Below are 17,600 nucleotides of genomic sequence, written 5' to 3'. Positions count from 1 at the left end.
AAACAATTGAGACCCTGCAGTTGTGTGTAGACGAGGCAGAAAGTGAGATCATCAACCTGGGACTTGGTCACATATGGCAGCAGGGTCTACCAACACATTATGCTTCTAATACCTTCCCAGTACCTCCCTGTTTGGTAACTGCCTACTGACTATCTATCTATCTATCTCTCTATATATCTATCTATCTATCTATCTATCTATCCATCTATCTATCCATCTATCTATCTATCTATCTATCCAAATTACCCATAGAAGGTGAAGGAAATAAGGCTTCAGTGTATAAAAATTTATTAAAATTACAAAGCAGAAATAACAATGACAATACATCAGGTTGGGAAATGCGCTGCTTGTTACAGTAAACTTCAGGTGGACTGGTCGCTCATACTCCACCCCGCCCCCCTGCCTCCACTGGTCGCTCATACTCCACCCTGCCCCCCTGCCTCCACACACACACACTCCACCTTGTCACTGTGTACTGTCAATAACAACAAAGGGAATTTATCTTGACTTTACAGTAAGTTTAAAGGTGTGATTGTATTGTGGGTATTGTAGTAACATTGTTCTTTTCTGTATAAATGTTGTATTAGCAAAAACTCTATTATCCTGAAAAAAGCGATTTATTAACTTTAAATCCTTTATTTGACTGGATTCATGTTTATGTATATCCATGTATATCAATGTATCATAATTAATTTACCATTTTAGTCGATTAAATTATTATAGATGTAATTAATTTTGTTAATCCTTGTTTCTATTATTATCCATAGATTATCAGGATGTGTGTGTGTGTGTGTGTGTGTGTGTGTGTCTTAGTCGACAGGGGGACGGCCGTTGTTTCACTTGTTTTATTGAACTAATTTTACCACACTTCAATGGCCCCAAACGCCTGCCGTAACAATTACTGTGCTTGTTTTTAAATATTCTTCAATTTCACTTCTAGTTACATTATATATCTCAAAGTCTTCAATTAATAGTTATATATAACGGTGGGCAGCTTGTTCAGGGGTCAGTGGTCAGAAGTCATGAATATTGGTCAAATGAGAAACTTAGTTCGAAATTTTGATCCCAAGACGTTTGTTATCTATTAACATTATTTGTTTATCTCGAGTATTAATTCCTGTAAGTTATTCCGGAGAGAAAAATTTTCCAAGGTTCATAATTTCGAACGTTTGATTTTAATTTTGTCGAGCAGATTCAAGATCATAGTTATTCATGATCACGTTCACAGCTTAGCAATGCCGGTGAAAATAAACAAGAAACATTCCCTAGATACAGTTACTATGGTGAAAATAAAAGATATGGGGGTAAATAACAACCTAAATACGTAATGTAATGTAATTGTCATGCAACATACGGTACAGCATGGCGCATGGCAAGTCTCCTAACTTAGAAAATGCTTCGTTGATCAGCAAGAAGTGTGACGTCATATTAATGGAACATAACTGTCGTGTCCTTTGCTATATATAATTTCAATATAAGGCATAAAAAATTGTCTAGTTGGATTAATAACGTTCATATATATATCATTAAATATTGCTCCAGGACACAAGACGCCCCACTCTCGCGTTATATTATGTACACTTCTATATTATAAAGTCTACTGTACTGTAGGTCGTATCCACACCTTCTAAAACGGGCGGGTTACACCGTGTTGCTTTAGACCAGCGTCCACTGTGACAACACCACCGCTAACATCATCACCTCACGTTAATCTTCAATTAAACTGGTGAAATATGCGATTATGGATCGTCGTCTATATAAAGTGGATCATCTTGTCACAGTCGATCAAGTCTAAAAAAAAAAAAATCATATTCATGCCCTTTGGAAGACTGGTCGGTTAAACACCTATCCACTGACTAGTAAACCAAGAACAACTACTTGGTAATCAACAATGACACTTAGCTAAAACTAATTTAGATTACAGGAAACAATCTTCTTTGGGGGTCTACAATATGTAACACAAATGGCGAATAGCAATTTAACCAACACGTCTAAGGCAGAGACATAAACAAAACAGACTTCAATCATTTTTTTTTTTTAGAATTATTATATCATGAAATGGAGGGAAAACTGGAATATATGGTTATACTCAATTGCAATGGTATTTAGGCATACATACACGCAATCACTTGTCATGCACTATTGTAACATCTCAATCAAACTCTGGAAATGTCAACAATGTCAGATTCCGTAGAACATTCGGACATCACCCAGAGAAAACACTTATGATAATGACCGTCAAAAGCCCGCGTGAAAAACTGGAAAAATCTCGTTAAAATAATGAACTCTAAACTTGTGTTAATATGGAGTTTTAGGTCATCAAAGGTGATTAACTATTCGTTGTTGTTATGTTACATTATTCTCCAGTCTTACACAGTTGGAGTTTCTGATGAGTTACCTCCAGGGAAGTGTGTATGTGTGTGTGTGTGTGTGTGTGTGTGTGTGTGTGTGTGTGTGTGTGGTTTTACCCTGTACTGTTCTCCTAACTTGACGGAGGGAAACACGCGCAGAGAGGCATAACACCATCACAGTCTGCTAACTTGCTGAAAAATGTATATAAAGCCAATCCGCTGAGATTAAATGCCGGTGAAGTAGAGAAAATGATATCAATTTAAATGCACCTTAGGATATATGTAATAATATACCAGATGAGTTTAATTATACCCTACTACATAACTTATAGCACCTATATAGAATGTAGATATAGTCAACAAAAACAAGATAAAAATCATTTAAATCAACTTATAATTGCTGGATATGTACACGATATAGTTTTTTTTATAAAGCTCCAACAGCTGATAACATTAACAGCTGTAAACAAGACTTAGACTATAATGTTAAATGTATCAGTTATATCCAACAAAATCAAGAAACAAACGTGGATACAAATGGATTAACGCCTCCAATATATAGGTAAAGCATTCCTTACCTTATGTAAGAGTACACAAGGGCGACAAACCCAGTCTACAAAAATCACACTAATGTCTTTTCAGCTAAACAATCAATACAAATTCTCTGGCAACACTCACGAAGTTGCAGTGATTCAATATTTACAAGTCATTAAGGTAAAATTGTTTGATTCAAAATGTTCACCAACTAATGTCTTTCCTGATGCAGGTAAAGACGAACTTTGTTTCCCCTTACATTGTGTCTACATTGTTTACATGTGCTGTTTACAAGGTACAAAATGAAGCCTTCTCACACGAACGCTGAGTGGATGACGTTCTGGAGGAGTGGAAATCTTCCCATTCCCATAATTTCCTATACGACACACCTCCACCAACAGCAGTCTTCTTAGTATCAGGTTCGTCGTGATGATGGGAGCGGTTCTTGGCTGCTGCTGGTGATCCTTGGCTGCTGCTGGTGATCCTTGGCTGCTGCTGGTGATCCTTGGCTGCTGCTGGTGATCCTTGGCTGCTGCTGGTGATCCTTGGCTGCTGCTGGTGATCCTTGGCTGCTGCTGGTGATCCTTGGCTGCTGCTGGTGATCCTTGGCTGCTGCTGGTGATCCTTGGCTGCTGCTGGTGATAACTGGCTGATGTGATGGTTGCCAAACACCTCCGCCACGACACGGGAGAAATGGCAACAAGGTAAGGCTGGCTCACTCCCCGGGTCCTCCTGATGTCTGCGGTCTGCTACACGGGGAGGGAAACTCGCTACTGCCGCCCCTTCATGGTTCTATCTCTGCATGGAAGGTGTGCAACATTAGAGACATCATCAGCAAACACAGCAAGACTCTCAAAACAAAACAAGTGAGAGGTTTGTTAACATCTTTGTATAAGGGAAGGAATGGAAACTGTTCTGATCTAAAGTACTCACACACACACACACACACACACATCGAAATTCCTTTGATTTATCTTAATTTCATTCATATATCTTCATCTAAGCTGCATCAGTCATTTTCATTCAAATACAGTGAAACCTCCACATAACGGACTATAAGGGAGGGAATAGTCCAGTAAATCAAGGTCCGTTATATATAAAAACTCCATATAACTGAATATACAGGAAAGTATAGTCTGATAAATGAAATTCCGGTATATCAGAAACCATCTCTATATAACGGACTATATTCATTAGATCTAGGTTCGTTAAAGGGAGGTTACATTATAGTTCATGCTTCTATATTCTAATGCTCTTTCATTTTATTACTAACTTATATATAATAATTAAATAAAAAGTAATAGCCTCAGTAAATCAAGAACGAATCTATGTAAAGTCACTCAAATAAAAAATATCTATACAAAATTGTGTTGAAAAAATATGACACAACGGACGAAGGATTTTGACAATCCTACCGAGACAACAGGAGTCACAGTGTTCATTGTGAAACTCATCAATCACCCCAAGTACAGATAGTTTTTTGAGTGACTGTACACACACTGCTAAGACACACAAGAATATACTGTAGTGTACACCTTAAGCCACTCACTGTAGATTCACTTTCACTACAAAATTAAAACAATAACAACATTAGATACTCAGTTTAGTAAGCCGAGAGACGTAGACTTTGAAAAACATTAATAAATACCATATTTTACCTCAGAAATGTATCAACTTTGAAGACTTCATACACTGGGCTAACCCATTATACATTGGGCTAACCCATTATATACTGGGCTACCCATCATACACTGGGCTACCCATCATACACTGGGCTACCCATCATACACTGGGCTACCCATCAAACTGCCCAAGAAAACAATAGTCCAGGTCTCTTTTTTAACATTGTCTCTCGATGGTCGATAAATATGGCGTAATAGAAAGTTCGTGAACCCAAAATGCCTAACTAGTAACCGAGAGAAGAACTTGGCTTAGCTTTGAAGAGGAGTAATGAGAGAGAGTGTGACGGTAAGAAGACTGGCCAAGGAGAGTGAAGTGAGACCCACCCTGGAGCTCACAACTGGAGGAAAGAGAACAACACCAATTAGAGACCAAGAACACGTAAATAAGTCATCGTGCACCTGGCAACATAAATAGGTCGTCGTACATCTGGTAACATAAATAAGTCATCGTGCATCTGGCAACGTAAATAAGTCGTCGTATAACCTGGCAACGTAAATAAGTCGTCGTACATCTGGCAACATTAATAAGTCGTCGTACATCTGGCAACATTAATAAGTCGTCGTACATCTGGCAACATAAATAAGTCGTCGTACATCTGGCAACATTAATAAGTCGTCGTACATCTGGCAACATAAATAAGTCGTCGTACATCTGGCAACATAATAAGTCGTCGTACATCTGGCAACATAAATAAGTCGTCGTACATCTGGCAACATAAATAAGTCGTCGTACATCTGGCAACAAAAATAAGTCGTCGTACATCTGGCAACATAAATAAGTCGTCGTACATCTGGCAACAAAAATAAGTCGTCGTACATCTGGCAACATAAATAAGTCGTCGTACATCTGGCAACAAAAATAAGTCGTCGTACATCTGGCAACATAAATAAGTCGTCGTACATCTGGCAACAAAAATAAGTCGTCGTACATCTGGCAACATAAATAAGTCGTCGTACATCTGGCAACATAAATAAGTCGTACGTACATACATGGCAACATAAATAAGTCGTCGTAAATAAGTCGTCGTACATCTGGCAACATAAATAAGTCGTCGTACATCTGGCAACATAAATAAGTCGTCGTACATCTGGCAACATAAATAAGTCGTCGTACATCTGGCAACATAAATAAGTCGTCGTACATCTGGCAACATAAATAAGTCGTCGTACATCTGGCAACATAAATAAGTCGTCGTACATCTGGCAACAAAAATAAGTCGTCGTACATCTGGCAACATAAATAAGTCGTCGTACATCTGGCAACATAAATAAGTCGTCGTACATCTGGCAACATAAATAAGTCGTCGTACATCTGGCAACAAAAATAAGTCGTCGTACATCTGGCAACATAAATAAGTCGTCGTACATCTGGCAACATAAATATGACATCGTACATCTGACAACACACCTGACAACACGGAACAAACCTAATACGTCGAAATATAAATCTGATCAAATAAATACAATTATAATTATATAAATTAAGTGACTTATTTTTATTACAATGTTTATGGGAAGAAAATTATTCCAAATATTAAGTAAATAATTTAAGGAAAGTTTTAGAATATATAAATTAATAGAAAAATTAAATGAAACATGTCATTGGTTTAAGAATAACTTAGAGAAATGATTGATATATTACTTACTGATGAAAGATGTTTAGATATTATATAAACATTAAGACGTAAACATCAATATAAACATCAATATATTAAAACATCCTTGACAGTTATACAGAACAACAATGCTTAAAAAAATATTAATTACTCATATTATAATAATCAAGTAATGTAATTATTTGTTAGTTAATAATTAGACCCTACATAACACACATAACTAAAGGCTAATTAATACATCCATAGAGGTTTGTTAATTGGGGTGAAGGAGAGACAAAAAATATGTATTATATCGCATGGAAGTTATTGAATAGGTTTGGTTATAGAGTAAATTTATAAAACTTATTATTTTTCTTCACGGGAGAGGAGAGAAGGAAGCAGGGAATGCTTCTACACGTGATAGTTTGGCTCCAGGGTAAGGAAGAGGAGGAGGAGGAAGAGGGGGAGGAAGAGAAGGAGGAAGAGAAGGAGGGAGAGGATGAAGAGGAGGAAGATGAGGAAGAGGAGGAAGATGAGGAGGAGGAAGAGGGGGAAGATGAGGGGAGGAGGAAGAGGGGGAGGAAGAGAAGGAGGAAGAGAAGGGAGGAAGAGGAGGAAGAGGAGGAAGAGGAAGGGGATGAAGAGGAGAAAAGAGGAGAAGGAAAAGAGGAAATGACACAGAGAAAGAAAATTGTATTAAATATTCAGTAAATCAACACTTCAGCTTTTAAATGGGGGGGGGAGGGGGAGAGGGAAGGAAGGAGGGGAGGAAAGGAAGGGGAAGAGGAGGAAGGGAGATGGATAGGGAGGAGGGGGGGGGAGAGAGAATAGAGTGAGAAAAAGGTAGTAAAGTGGAGGGGGATAAAGGAGTGGGGAGGAGGGGAAGAGGAGAAGAAGACGAGAAGAGGGGAGGGGAAGAAGAGAGGAGGGGGAAGAGAGATGGGGAAGAAGAGGGGGAGGAGGAAGAAGAGAGGGAGGGGGAAGAAGGGGAAGAAGAGAGGGAGGGGGAAGAAGAGAGGGGAAAGAGGAGAAGAGGGAATGCTCAAGTTATCGTCAGTGGTTTTAAGAGTTCTTCAAAAAAATGAAATCATGGAGAGAGAGAGAGAGAGAGAGAGAGAGAGAGAGAGAGAGAGAGAGAGAGAGAGAGAGAGAGAGAGAGAGAGAGAGAGAGAGAGAGAGAGAGAGAGAGAGAGAGAGAGAGAGAGAGAGAGAGAGAGGGAGAGAGAGAGAGAGAGAGAGAGAGAGAGAGAGAGGAATATTCATCAAAAGATAAACACGACAAAAAACACGACAAAATCATCTCCATAAATGACTCCAAATATCCCTCCCTTTAACTCACCTTCAGGTTAAATTCTCTACGACTCCACCAATTAATTATTATTAGATGCCTGACGAAGAAGAAAGATGTATGGAAGGGAACTTACGGTATCTACTGTAGCAGTTGTTGCCTTGGACTCCTCCTCCTGGCTTGACGGGGGCCCCCACCACCACCATCACCATCACTACCACCACACTGACACTACAAGACACACACACTCACACGTAGTCTAGAGAAGGAGACAAGGAATGTTTAATCTAGTGTATAAGTAGGGGTTTCTTTCTCTACTTCTCATCTATAGGGTGAAGGAGGTGTGGGGGTGTGGGTGAAAGGAGGTGTGTGTAAGGAGGTGAAGAAGGAGGTGTGGGTGTGGGGGGTGAAGGAGGTGTGTGTGGGGGTGATGTGTGGGTGGGGTAGGAGGTATGGGGTGTTGGGGGTGGGGGTGAAGGAGGTGTGTGTGAAGGAGATGTGGGGGGAAGGAGGTAGGGAAGGAGGTGTGTGGGGGTGTGGGAGGTTTAGGAGGTGTGTGTGTGGGGTGGGGGTGTGGGGGTGAAGGAGGTGTGTGTGTGTGGGTGATGAAGGAGAGGGTGACAGAGGTGTGTGTGTGGGGGGAAGGAGTGAAGGAGGGGGGGGTGAAGGAGGTGTGTGTGAAGGAGGTGTGGGTGTGGGGTGAAGGAGGTGTGTGTTGGGGAAGGAGGTGTGTGTCTGGGTGGTGGGGGTGAAGGAGGTATGTGGGGCATGGGGTGTAGGGGTGTGTGTGGGGTGTTGGGGTGTGAAGGAGGTGCGTGGGGTGTGTGGGGGGGAAGGAGGTGTGTGGGGTGTGGGGTGAAGGAGGTGTGTGGGGGTGTGGGGGGTAAGGAGGTGTGTGTGGGGGTGTGGGGGGTGAAGGGTGTGTGGGGTGTGGGGGTGAAGGGGGTGGGGGTGTGTTGTGGGGGTGTGGGGGGTGTGTGTGGAGGTGTGTGTGTGGGGGTGTTGGGGGGTGAAGGGTGTGGGGTGTGGTGGGGTGTGTGTGTGTGTGGGGGTGAGGGTGTGTGGGGTGTGTGTGGGGTGAAGGAGGTGTGTGGGGTGGTGGGGGTGAAGGAGGTGTGTCGGGTGTGTGGGGGTGAAGGAGGTGTGGGAGTGTGTGGGGTGAAGGTGTGTGTGGGGTGTGTGGGGTGTGGGGAAGGTGTGTGGGGTGTGTGGGGGTGAAGGAGGTGTGTGGGTGTGGGGTGTAGGGTGTGTGTGATGTGGGGGTGAGGGTGTGTGGGGTGGTGAAGGAGGTGTGGGTGTGTGGGTAAAGGGTGTGTGTGGGGTGTGTGGTGTGTGGGGTGAAGGAGGTGTGTGGGTGTGTTGGGGGTGAAGGAGGTGTGTGGGTGAAGGAGGTGTGTGGGTGTGTGGGGGTGAAGGAGGTGTGTGTGTGGGGGTGTGTGGGGTGAAGGAGGTGTTTGTGGGGGTGTGGGGGTGAAGGAGGTGTGTGGAGTGTGTGGGGTGTAGGGTGTGTGTGGTGTGTGGGGGGTGTAGGGAGTGTGTGTGGGGTGTGTGGGGGTGAAGGGGTGTGTGAGGTGATGTGGGGGTGTGTGTGGGTGTAGGAGTGTGTGGGGGGTGGGGGTGAAGGAGGTGTGTGGGGGTAAGGGTGTGTGTGTGGGGTGTGTGGGGGGTGAAGGAGGTGTGGGGGTGTGTGGGGGGTGAAGGAGGTGTGTGGGGGGTGTGTGGGGGTGAATGAAGGTGTGGGGGTGTGGGGGTGAAAGGGTGAGTGGGGGGTGTGTTGTGGGGGTGAAGGGTGTGTGGGGTGTGTTGGGGTGTAAGTGTGTGTGTGGTGTATGGGTGTAGGTGTGTGTGTGTGTGTGTGTGGGGGTGAAGGAGTGTGGGGGTAAAGGATGTGTGTGTGGGTGTGGGTGTGGGGTGTGGGGGTGAAGTGTGTGGGTGTGTGGGGTGAAGGATGTGTGTGTGTGTGGGGGTGTGGGGTGTGGGTGTGTGGGGTGTGGGGTGAAGGAGGTGTGTGGGGTGTGTGGGGGTGAAGGAGGTGTGTGGGGTGTGTGGGGGTGTGGGGGTGTGTGGGGGTGAAGGTTGTGTGGGGAGGTGTGTTGTGGGGGTGAAGGGTGTTGTGTGGTGTGTGGGGTTGTAGGGTATGTATGTATGTATGTATGTATGTATGTATGTATGTATGTATGTATGTCTGTCTGCATGAATGTGTCTTTGTATGTATGTCTGTCTGCATGAATGTGTCTTTGTATATATGTATGTATGTATGTATGTATGTATGTATGTATGTATATATGTATGTATTTATATATGTATGTATGTATGTATGTATGTATGTATGTATGTATGTATGTATGTATGAATGTGTTTTTGTATGTATGTATGTATGTATGTATGTATGTATGTATGTATGTATGTATATATGTATGTATTTATATATGTATGTATGTATGTATGTATGTATGTATGTATGTATGTATGTATGTATGCATGAATGTGTTTTTGTATGTATGTATGTATGTATGTATGTATGTAATACAAGAAACATATCTAAATACATTACATCATATTAACTCAATTCAAAAGTCAACAATTACTAATAACACAAAACATAATATCAATGTACTGAACAGATTCGATTCTATACTCAAAAAAAGAAGATTTCAAGTCCAGATAAACAAACATGCAGACAACAGCTTTTGGGAACTACTTTACTTCATATAAGAATCATACTAAGAAGCTGTAAATCTATTCCAATGAAGCAGTGATAATGTGTAAAATAACTAGGGGGCAGGTGGATAATACGGGAATATGTGTTGGGTTATAGACCTAATGGGAAAAACAAATGAAAGTCGTCAGTAAGGTAAACATTGAAGATCAACTAACAGGGTCTAGAAAGGTAATAGACGAATGAAAAACAAATGAAAGTCGTCAGTAAGGTAAACATTGAAGATCATGTAACAGGATCTAGTAAGGTAATAGACGAATGAAAAACAAATGAAAGTCGTCAGTAAGGTAAACATAGAGGATCAACTAACAGGGTCTAGTAACGTAATAGACGAATGAAAAACAAATGAAAGTCGTCAGTAAGGTAAACATAGAGGATCATCTAACAGGATCTAGTAACGTAATAGACGAATGAAAAACAAATGAAAGTCGTTAGTAAGGTAAACATAGAGGATCATCTAACAGGGTCTAGAAAGGTAATAGACGAATGAAAAACAAATGAAAGTCGTCAGTAAGGTAAACATTGAAGATCAACTAACAGGGTCTAGAAAGGTAATAGACGAATGAAAAACAAATGAAAGTCGTCAGTAAGGTAAACATAGAGGATCATCTAACAGGATCTAGTAAGGTAATAGACGAATGAAAAACAAATGAAAGTCGTTAGTAAGGTAAACATAGAGGATCATGTAACAGGATCTAGTAAGGTAATAGACGAATGAAAAACAAATGAAAGTCGTCAGTAAGGTAAACATAGAGGATCAACTAACAGGGTCTAGTAAGGTAATAGACGAATGAAAAACAAATGAAAGTCGTTAGTAAGGTAAACATAGAGGATCATCTAACAGGATCTAGTAAGGTAATAGACGAAATGGAAAACAAAAATGAAAATCGTCAATCAGGTAAGCACAGAGCATCAACTAACAGGATCGAGTGCAATTATGTGGAATCAAACACGATTTATGTTTAGTATGTACTCAGTTTTGTCATCTATATTGCCATGTCAACATCTTCGCAGTTAAAGTTACATGTAAATAGATATCTGGTTTTACTGGAAGAATATAAACGACTGACACAAGAATACCGTGAAGGAGTGGGAAGTTATTAACAGTGACAGGTTATTCACGATCATTTACCTATACTAATTTCAACCTCAGGTGTACGTCTTTACCTTTCAAGAACATTTTCAGGTCTTGTTATAGCTTTGAGTGAGTGAGGTCGTGAGGTCGTGATTTAGTGATAATATGGCAAAAAAAAAATCATATTCCACACCTAAGGCACCAGAATAAGGCCAGAATAAGTCATTTAGTCTCAGTGCCATTTTGACGCCAATTTGAAAGATTGGATTAGTTCTATGCATCTAATCATTTCAATGGTGAAGAGATTCGGGATTAGGGGTATACAGGAGGTCTACTGGATAATACTAATCATATAATATATAATACACAATACATACTTAACATAAACATCAAATGCCAAAGATGAAAAACACAACAACACTACAATCGAAAAAGAAATTAAATTTTTTAAGACATGCAGAGATTTATATCAATACTATTCAAAACAAACAACTCCCCCTCCAAAAACTGTACAAAATATTAAAGTATTAAAACATGCAGATATACCATTAAAAACTACCGAAAAATCCCCCCCCCCTCAAAAAAAAATATATAAAAATATTAAAACATACAGATATATAATACAAAAACAAACCCACAAAAAAACATAAGAAAACATTACAAACAAAAGACTTCTAAAAGACATAGAGAAATAGTATTGGAATCTTAGTCTACATTTAACCAGCACAGTGATGACAGGAGAACACACTTAACGTCTAGTCTCGTTCACAACCACACATAACCCCCTCTCACCACCTGCAAGAGGATAAATAAAATACAATCACAGGGGGACAATCTGCTCAAGTAACAATCCACGTGTGTTTGGATGTTGTGTGTGTGTGTGGATGTGTTATAGAGGATGTGTGTGGATGGGGTGTATAGTGGATTTATGTGTGGATGTATGTGGGTGTATTGTATTTGGATTTGTTTGGATGGGGGTGTATAGTGGATTTGTGTGGATGTGATGTGTGTGTGTGGATAGTTTGTATATTATGGATGTCTTGTATGTGGATGTGGTGTATAGCGGATGTGATGTATGTGGCTGTGTTTTATGTGGATGTGATGTATGTGGATATAACATATACTAATTGGCCCTGCTCACATTGTTAAGTTTACTTAGGTTAGGTTAGGTTAGGTGTGCGTGTGGTAAGGCCCCAAAACACCACAGGTACTCCCTCATACACGTGGATTGTACCTAATTACAGTACAGGTATATAAGGTGACATAAAAATTAATTGATGCTATAAATTTTTACATATAAACACATATATAAACACCTATATAACATACATACATATATTTATGTATATATAAACACACAAAAAGAGAACATTAAATTATAAAATATTCACCAAAGGGATACGACACTATTAAAATTTTATTCAGCTTAGAGGGGCCACAATGCAAAAGGGGTAAAGGAGAGTTGCGCCATCTCGGTTCTAACAAGAGGTTTACAAAATGGCGACTGGTAACACTACTCTGAGGAAAAACGTAGAAAATTAACTTACTCACTAAAAAATGAAGTTATGACGTTATAGAGTTGTGTGTTGATGGTAGACTAATACTAGGAGAGATTAAGTAACTAGCGGCGTATATGTACAGGAAGGTTTACAGAGTGGGGTTTACAAAATGGCGGCGCCTAGGGTAAAGTTGGCGTAACTCTCCCATTGATGGCGCAGCGCAGGAGTTGTCTTGGTTGAATGGTAACAATAGTAAACATCCCCTGACATTACGAGAGTGACGTAAGACCTATTTTCTTATACTTTATTCTAGCATAACCAAACCTAAGCCAAATCTAACCTAACTTAACCCAATCTAACCAAACGTATCTTAATCTAACCTAATTTAACGTAACCTAACCTAATCCTACATATTTTACTAAGGTGTTTAATCTTAAGGGAAGGTGGAGCCAAGATATCGCCCAGTCTCGTCAATACCGAAAAAAGTCTACGGATATCGCGCGCCACGTTTCACTACCTCGCGTTAAAATACCGCCCTATGTATGCTGGCTGTCTTGGAAGTAATTAGGGGTTAAGAATCATCGTACTCAAGAGGATAAGTTCATCGTTATCAAGGTGTTAGGTCATCGTACTCAAGGGGTTAAGTCATCGTACTTATAGGGTTAAGTCATCGTACTCAAGGGGTTAAATCATCGTACTTATGGGGTTAAATCATCGTACTCAAGGGTTTAAATTGTCGTACTTATGGGGTTAAATCATCGTACTCAAGGGTTTAAATTGTCGTACTAAAAATCAAGAGATTAAACAATCTTACTCAATATTTCTCAATTGTATATTCCTCACGACCAATCATTTCTAAGGTACATATTTGAAACAGTCTTTTTATATCAATTCAATCTTTCTATTTATCTTCATTCCTGACACATGAGCGAGTTAGTGGGGCATGAATTAAATCTCTATGTTAGTTTCTATGGCCTATCCTTAATAAAACAACGATAGAATTCTTATTATTGACTTTTATGAAACTTTGGTCGCGTTTAGTGGCGATATCAGAACTCAGGATTAATTCGATTTTGGGGTTAATTTTTTATTCCACCAAATTATCAAATACATAGATACCAGAAATTTTGTGTATTAGTTCTTATTGGCTAGATGACAGTGGTTAGAGTATACTGTATATTGTATAACAGGACAGTATAGATACACTCTGGCATGGGTATTGAGAAGCAGCGAGGCAAAACATACTAAGTGAAACAGCTATGGCGTGGAACAAGTGTCTTTAATATGAGTAGCAACTGTGGAAGATTAAACCCCATAGGTACAGTTGTTGACTTTGAGAGTAAACATTACATACTTTTTACAACAGTGTGTTTACGTAATAACCCCCAGATGATCCGTCAAACGTGTAAACAATGAGTCAACATCTGACAGAGTTTACACCAAATGATAATCCTGTAGTGGTACTGTCTTCTCTACACTCTGAGCTTGATGTAGTGATTGGTGGAGGATTTTCTGTCTATATTTAACCACAGAGACCAGCAGGTTGAGTTAAATGGTAATAATAATATAATTGATGATTTGACGACTAGATCTCGTTCTCGGAAATTACGAAGGAAAAATATCAATATTCTGTTTATCCCCGCTGCTGGAGACTTAACTGAGGCTCATAACTAGTGTCTCACTCATTATACAGGCTCCACGTATTATCCCGCCACTTAGGAGTCATTGACCGTCCAGGTGAGGCTCTTTACCTGAGGAGTCTCCACCTTGTCCAACAATACCTGTGTTTTTCCCCTTAGAAGTTTAGACTTTAGGGAGCTTCCAACCTTCCCATGTGTGTGTGTGTGTGTATGTGTGTGTGTGTGTGTGTGTGTGTGTGTGTGTGTGTGTGTGTGTGTGTGTGTGTGTGTGAGTGTGTGATTATATGTATGTATGTTTTGTACACACAATTACATCAACCAACCTTGATTACCCTCGAACAGTCAACCAAATTCTCCCTCACCCTCCACCACTATCACCCTCCACCACTATCACCCTCCACCACCATCACCCTCCCATATCACCTCCACCACTATCACCCTCACCACTATCACCCTCCACCACTATCACCCTCCACCACTATCACCCTCCACCACTATCACCCTCCACCACTATCACCCTCCCACCACTATCACCCTCCACCACTATCACCCTCCACCACTATCACCCTCCACCACTATCACCCTCCACCACTATCACCCTCCACCACTATCACCCTCCACCACTATCACCCTCCACCACTATCACCCTCCACCACTATCACCCCACCACTATCACCCTCCACCTATCACCTCCACCACTATCACCTCCACCACTATCACCCTCCACCACTATCACCTCCACCACTATCACCTCCACCACCCCACCACACCACCACACACCCTCCACCACACACCTCCACCACATCACCCCCACCACACCACCCTCACCCATCACCCACCACACCCCCCACACCTCACACACCCCACCACTATCACCCTCCACCATCACCCTCCACCACTATCACCCTCCACCACTATCACCCTCCACCACTATCACCCTCCACCACTATCCCCTCCACCACTATCACCTCCACCACTATCACCCTCCACCACTATCACCCTCACCACTATCACCTCCACCATTATCACCCTCCACCACTATCACCCTCCACCACTATCACCCTCCACCACTATCACCCTCCCACCACTATCACCCTCCACCACTATCACCTCCCACCACTCACCCTCCCATCACCTCACCACATCACCTCCCCACCTCCCACCACTATCACCCTCACCACTATCACCTCCACCACTATCACCCTCCACCACTATCACCTCCACCACTATCACCCTCCACCACTATCACCCTCCACCACTATCACCCTCCACCACTATCACCCTCCACCACTATCACCCTCCACCACTCTCACCCTCCACCTTGTATTGATAGTCACCCCAAGAGACACTTACGCTACTAGACTAAACAACTAATTATAAATATCTGCCAACAACTAACAGCTGGTTATCCCACCCCCACCCCTCCCCTTGACCCATGCCCCCGACCTCCCACCAGATCCCCAGCCCGAACTCCCTCCCCAACCTCCCTCACCGACTTCTCTTCCCAACCTCCAGGCCCGACCTCCCGCCACGAGGCCAGTCTGGCGACATCCGGCACCCGCAGACGCAGCAGCAATGCGGAGTGACTCATATTGATTTTCTCTTCCTTGCCACCCGTCCTCCCTCCCAAACTGAACTGCCTAATTTTCCCCTGTCTATAAATATGAGGAGCAGAAGACAGACAGAAGCAGACAGGAGTAGACAGGAAACAGACAGAAGCAAAGAGGATCAGGAAGAGGAGGAAGAGAAGGAAAGAGGGCGTAGGAAACAGCAGAGACAGACAGAAACAGAGAAGAAGCAGACAGATAGAAGCAGACAGAAGGAGACAGCAGGAAGAGAAAGCAGGAGGTATTTATAGAACAGATTGGTCGTTGATTGATCGTAAATAACAAGGGGAAGTTGAAGACGAATATGCAGGTGTAATATTTGTGAGCATTTATCTAATTGGGGTAATGTTTGTGGTGATCTGAGCCATCACTGCCGCCATAACACCTGTACAATTAAGAAACGCCTTTATTTTTGTAATTTTTAGCCGGATTTTTAATAAGTATAAAATTATGAAATGTATTTAATATATAGGTAAATTATTATTAACGATATATTAACTCCTTGCATACGATGACTCATGGGTGTTAAATCATCGTAATTAGAGGTTAAGTCATCGTACTCATGGGGTTAAATCATCGTACTCAAGGGGTTAAGTCATTGTACTCAAGGGGTTAAGTCATCGTACTTAAGAGGTTAAGGAAAATCTCTACCTTAATTATCTCTGCTGCTAATTAACAATATATCTTTAACTTTCAGCTTTACAATATAATTTCTATCTAATCTTCGGATCTAATTCTTCAATAATATCTTAACTCAAAGATTTTCGGGGGAATTCTTACATCAACACTAAAGAATAATATTTACCTTGTCTCATGACCATTCATAAATGCATAAAATTATAAAACGACGGAAAATACTCAATATTCATGTAGAATTTAATGCCATAGTCAATATACCACGGCTCACGGGCAGGTAATGTAAGGTGGTGACCTATATACAAGGTTAAAGGTCACTGAGAAAGAGGAAAAAATGAAACATCTGTGACCTTTTGTTTTCATATCAGCAACGGAAACCTTGTCTGTTGTCTGAAAACACTGATACGTACAGTATTCTGTGTAGGGATCTTAAATAATAATATCCTTCATGAACTGCCATTAAATACAAGCAAATATAAATGTCAGTTAAGTAAATCATGAGTATTATTTATTTATATTTAAAAATATAATTAAATCAGGTTATATAAACGAGCTTAGAGGCAAGACTGTAGAGTAAAAATATGAACAGGTACAATATGAAAGGTCAAACGTTACTGATTAGAAAAAAAATATTAACTAGAGGTCAAAGGGTTAAAGGTAAAAGATAAATAATGACCTTTAATACTTATCTTCAAGTATATAATAAAGATAGACGACATATGAGAAATATAGATTGAATTACATTTTTTCTAACCTAACCTAACTTCTTTTAACCGAACCTAACTTAACATAACCTAACTTAGCATAACCTAAACTAACGCATAATAACATAATATAACCTAACCAAATCCCACATCTCATACTAGGGTGTTTTATCTTAAGGTGAAATAAGAAGGCGGAGGAAGCAAGGCTATCACGCCGGCTCGCCAAACGCTACAAAACTCTACGGACATCGCTTGCCACGTTTCACTACC

The 17,600-nt window shown here is 41.1% G+C and overlaps 1 protein-coding gene across 9 annotated transcripts in view; it reads right to left on the bottom strand.

Moving 5' to 3' along the window:
• Positions 1–271: 271 nt before the first annotated feature.
• LOC121863034 overlaps positions 272–17,600 on the bottom strand; it is a 67,530-nt gene continuing 50,201 nt past the window's right edge. For 2 of the 9 annotated variants that reach the window (XR_006088305.1, XR_006088304.1), the window contains 3 exons: positions 11,959–12,039; positions 7,587–7,709; positions 272–4,905 (listed from right to left, as the gene is read on the bottom strand). Coding sequence is in view for 1 of the 9 variants with exons in the window: in XM_042361492.1 (XP_042217426.1) it covers positions 3,656–3,683; positions 7,703–7,709 (35 nt within the window). In the remaining 8 variants the exon portion in view is untranslated. The remainder of the gene's footprint in view (positions 4,906–7,586; positions 7,710–11,958; positions 12,040–17,600) is intronic. The other 7 variants (XR_006088307.1, XR_006088306.1, XR_006088309.1 and 4 more) reach the window with 6 other exon arrangements.

The sequence above is a fragment of the Homarus americanus genome, unplaced genomic scaffold (genome assembly GCF_018991925.1).
Source record: "Homarus americanus isolate GMGI-L3 unplaced genomic scaffold, GMGI_Hamer_2.0 scaffold54679, whole genome shotgun sequence".
NCBI lineage: Eukaryota > Metazoa > Arthropoda > Malacostraca > Decapoda > Nephropidae > Homarus > Homarus americanus.
This window is presented reverse-complemented; position numbering and strand designations above follow the sequence as displayed.